This window comes from Podarcis liolepis (assembly GCF_965112155.1).
Source record: "Podarcis liolepis genome assembly, chromosome: 6".
Taxonomy (NCBI): domain Eukaryota; kingdom Metazoa; phylum Chordata; class Lepidosauria; order Squamata; family Lacertidae; genus Podarcis; species Podarcis liolepis.
The window spans coordinates 38,192,243-38,197,115 of NC_139559.1; the positions used below are offsets into that span (position 1 = coordinate 38,192,243).

Here is a 4,873-nt window from a genome sequence, read left to right on the forward strand (position 1 = left end):
AAGCTTAGTGATCATAGAATCATAGAATCATAGAGTTGGAATAGACCACAAGGGCCATCGAGTCCAACCCCCTGCCAAGCAGGAAACACCACCAGAGCACTCCTGACATATGGTTGTCAAGCCTCTGCTTAAAGAGCTCCAAAGAAGGAGACTCCACCACACTCCTTGGCAGCAAATTCCACTGTCGAACAGCTCTTACTGTCAGGAAGTTCTTCCTAATGTTTAGGTGGAGTCTTCTTTCTTGTAGTTTGGATCCATTGCTCCGTGTCCGCTTCTCTGGATGAGTGAATTACCCTTGGCTGGCTTTGTTTTTTTTCCACAGAAGATTTTTTTTTATTAACAATGCATAGAGATGTCATCTGCTAGGCCCCATTAATTCATCCTCCTTATGAGCCGGTTAATCTGGTCTTCCCTGTTTCCTGCATCACCACCTTCTACAAAGTGAATAGTTTTCTTCTTCATTCCACCCCATGGAGAAGACAGCTTGAATGGCCAGAGAAAGTTGTTTGCTGCTTTGATATTTTTGCCAACAGTATATATTTCATGGATCAGATCCTCCATGCAAATGATGCCGTGTTTTCCCAGGCATCTTTTGATGAGAGAGTTATCTGTCAAAGCAATGCGCTGCTTGTTGATCTTCCCATAACCACGCTTGTAGATCAACTCATGCACAGATTTCAAGTTGGGGTAACCCCATGCAATGTAAGGTTCAACAATCCTCAGCATGTTAATGGATGCTTTGTTGAGTTTCACAAATGTGCCATTGAAAATTTGACGCAGGCGAAGAAGCTGCAGTACCTTGTGGACCTTGGGACTAACGCCATTAATTCCTCTGATCCTGATCACAAATGCCAGTTTGGGTTCAGCAGGTACATAGTAATTGCCAGCTTTGCGAGCCATGCGGGCCATGCAAATTTCGCGCCAGTACATCTGCCTGTACTCTTTGTGGTATAACTCAGCCCTTTTATAGATTAATTTTCGTTCAGCAATTCACAACTTCTTTTGGACCAACAGCTTTTTCAGACGTTTGGCCTTCATATCATCAAAAGCCTTCCGTTTCTTCAAAAGGCTCTCGGGAACCGAAGGCAACTTCTTCTTTGCTTCTTCACCCGCCATTGTCGCCGCCAGAAAAAGTACCCTTGGCTGGCTTTGTAATTGGGCCTGTTTTGTATCCAGTGTAATGCTCAGTAAGCATCTCATCAGTGCTCACTTGCTCAATAGGACGTCCTGCTTCTCCCTCTCCCAAATCTGTTCTGGGGTTTCCCCCAACCCTCTGGAGCAGATTTGGGGAGGGTGAAGGCAGGAGGGAGGAAGTCCCATTGGGCAAGTGGGAATCCTTGCACCAATAGGAAGCTTATTTAGGGATGCATTCGCTACAAGCCTCTGTCTTTCTGTGCTTTCTGGAAGAACTCAGAAGAAAAGGTTGGTTCCCACCCCTCACAACGAGTCCTTCCCTGCAAGCGTGGCAAAGTGGCACCCAGGAGGCCTGGCATTTCAGGAGAAGAAAACGTATTGTAAATTTCTGGATCGTTTCTGCCTCGTGTTTAATGCAATGGATGCTCCTGGATAGCTTCGGACACGCTGAAGAAGGAAGCCACAACAAGTGAAAAAGCTGCAAAGAAGAAACTGTGAATGAAAACACAACAGCTATGGGTGGAATCCTTTAGTCTTTTCTTCCCTATATGGGGAGGGGGGACATGAAGTGGTGACTCACCCTCCTGTAGCGGCAATTCCAGAGTCCCCCTCTTAAAGGGGTTATATATATGTGTGTCGCTGGCCATGCATTGAAAGGTCATCAGTGAACTACCCTGTGTGCGGGTATATGGACTGGGCTGCAGAGCACCCCCATATCCCATTTACCCTGATGAGCCCCAGTTTCCCCCGGCTGGGAGGGATACATGCCCAAGGCCTAAGCCAAGGTCTTCCTACATTTGGAAGTTTAATAAAGTTGTGGCCTAATTTTAATTCCATATAACATTGTCAGAGTCCTTATTCCTTCCTTGTGATCCATGGGGGCTGGGGCTGTCGCCGCCTGGTCACGCAAATGTCTGGATCATTTCTGCCTCGTGTTTAATGCAATGGATGCTCCTGGGTAGCTTTGGACATGCTGAAGAAGGAAGCCACAACAAGTGCAAAAGCTGCAAAGAAGAAACCGTGAATGAACACAACAGCTATGCACCAGGCTAGTGTGATCATTGTGTTTTAAAATTCAACCATTGCCACATCCCAGGTTGGAAAAAGAAGAAGACTTCTTATAGGGCAATAGAGAAAATGCTGGAATGAATGGACTGATAATGGCAGTATCTGAAGCCCTCTGTAAAGAGGCAGGGAAACACACAAACCACACCTGCATTGTCCCCTAGTGCACCAGTTCCTTTGAGCATGAAGATTTGAAGAGGACATCCCACTGAAACATCGGTTTCAAGTGGAACATGCATGCTACTGCAATGATTGCTACGTTGACATCAGCAGGGAGGGAGATGTTCTCAGGGCCTCTCAGTCCCTTCCTCCTCTCTTCCTATGTAGCATTGTGAAGAAATGTGGTTTTTTCTTTCGCAACCACACCTGAAGGAATTATTTATATTATTATTATTATTTATTTGGATTTGATATCCCACTCTTCCACCCCATAGAGCTCAGGATGCAATTAACCTGTGGTATACCCCCCCCTTACAGCTGACAGCCGCTGCTGTCATTTCATTGAGAAGCTGCAGTGATGGGGCAGTGGTCAGCAGCTCCTGACACAGGGGAAATCCATGCATCACTAGATTGCATCAGCTACCATAGCTTGGTAGAAAGCTGATAGGAATCAATGATATGCATGCAACGCTCTCCAAAAATACAAAACATGTAAAATGAAGTTTGAAGTTGTACTAGTAATTGCTTCTATTGACTTAATCCTTCTTACATGTAACATTAATATGACAGTAATGATACAAGTAGCAAAATTTATCACCGTATTGTATCATTTTCATCATCCATCCAAACAGAGGTTTTCTTGCTTTCTTCAAACAGGAAAGAAGAATAAAAATATTACTTACAAGATGTTAGAGGGGGATGTATCATTCAAATACTCCAGAGTTATATGTGGTTATATGTGTTGACACTGGTGAAGGAAATTGACATTCTGCAAGGTTTACTAGGGTGTGTGGCACACAAATTATCACACTCATGTAAATGGCTGTGCATTACTCTCCTTGTGGGCAGGTCTGACTTACAGGAGAAATCCATCTTGCCTGTGGATGTTAACTTGACAAATAATAGGCGGAATTCCTGCTAACAGAGCTGCACAAACTAACCCCTATAGCTTGCCTAGCATCCAACGACTCACTCAAGTGTATCTTCATAACAGAGGTCTGGGATGTGTTGTGGGGACAAAGTAATATGCGGTACTTCTCTGCATTTGTCTGCCATTTGACCATGGGTGGGGTGGGGGGTGGGGTGGCATAGTCTTATTCACATCTCTGGTTTCTTTATGGTGCATCCTCTTACAACAGCTTTGAAAGCATTTATCCACATGTATATTAATCAAATATTTATGCATACATATTAATCTGATCATTGTTGAGTCCAGGTGGCACAACACAGGTAGACCAATGCAGGTATTCTGCAAAGGGGAAGGGAATTTACCTCTATGTGGAACTCAAGATAATATGACGCATCAAAGTCTAAGGAATGAGAAAGCTCCACAAGTCTGTGCTAATGATGCTTATTGGGAACGATTGATAGTGCAACCTATGCATGCCTGCTCGGAACTAAACCTCACTGAGTTCAATGGGACTTACTCCAAGGTAAGGAAGTAAACCATTGGAGCATTAGTGACTCCAGAAATGTACTAGAGATTTGTTTGTTTGTTTGTTTGTTTGTTTGTTTTTACAATCTATGATCAGTAGCTAATACATTACTTTTTGTGCATCTGGTCAGCTTCTAGTGACCACCTTGTTCTCCCAGACGAGGAACTGTTTCTCAGTCTACCAATCAGCATCCTGAAGGCTTTCTCCTCCGACCCTTCCAAACTCATCATATTTATGTACATTTTATGAGGATAAAGAGGCCAAGGGCCAAGCACAGTGAATTATTTCTAATTTTTGTGTATCTCCTTTCATGGAAGAAGACACTTGAATCTCATAATTTATAATGCATGTACAAGTGGTCCACTACACAGAGCTACTAAACGCACAGGACTGCATTTGTCAGGGCTTGGTTGTGGGTAGCAGTCTGAACTGAACCAGGAGAAGCCTGGGACCATGGGAGACACCAGAAGTCAGGACCAAAGAGGATATCAAAATTGAAGGAAAAGACTGACAAACAATAAGCAAGATTGCAAAAACACATCATATCCAGGAAGCTCTTTATATGATTTTTTTGCCCAGCCTATGTAGTTTGTTACTTTGGCACATGAAGCAGCTGCACACAGCTCCTGGCAGCAACGTAACATAGGACCACTTTGTAACTTTTAAGTATTGCAAAAGCAGCTAGCAAATGGTTTTCAACAAATTAAAACTAATATAAAAGAACTGTCCAAGAGTGTGCAACTAGTCAAAATAAGGACCAGCGTGCATGAAATTGTTGCTGCATTGAGGGCATTTTCATGGCTTCTTTTGGCACCTATTCCCACAAATTTGTTCATATACAACAATTTGCAATAAAAAACAGGATACTTTCCCCTGTACCACTGCAATCCGTGAGGAAAACACTCTGATCCCATGTCAAACATCTCTTACATGAGCTTAACTTCCAGGTGGGGTCCTTATGAAGGGTACATAGTGGCATTTTACACACAATGGCTTTTCATAAGAGGAGGAATGATGAAGAGCACTGGTTTTGCCTGTGGAAACTGATATAGAGAAGAAGCAGGTATATATTATAGACT

At 43.4% G+C, this 4,873-nt stretch overlaps 1 protein-coding gene across 1 annotated transcript; it reads right to left on the minus strand.

Annotated features, from left to right (window-relative positions):
* Window positions 1-304: 304 nt before the first annotated feature.
* On the minus strand, window positions 305-1,126 carry LOC310709931 (large ribosomal subunit protein uL30-like). The gene is given in 2 exon segments (XM_083510061.1): window positions 305-990; window positions 994-1,126. Coding segments are annotated over 2 exon segments (741 nt in total). The 5' UTR covers window positions 1,117-1,126; the 3' UTR covers window positions 305-372.
* Between the last annotated feature and the right edge of the window lie 3,747 nt (window positions 1,127-4,873).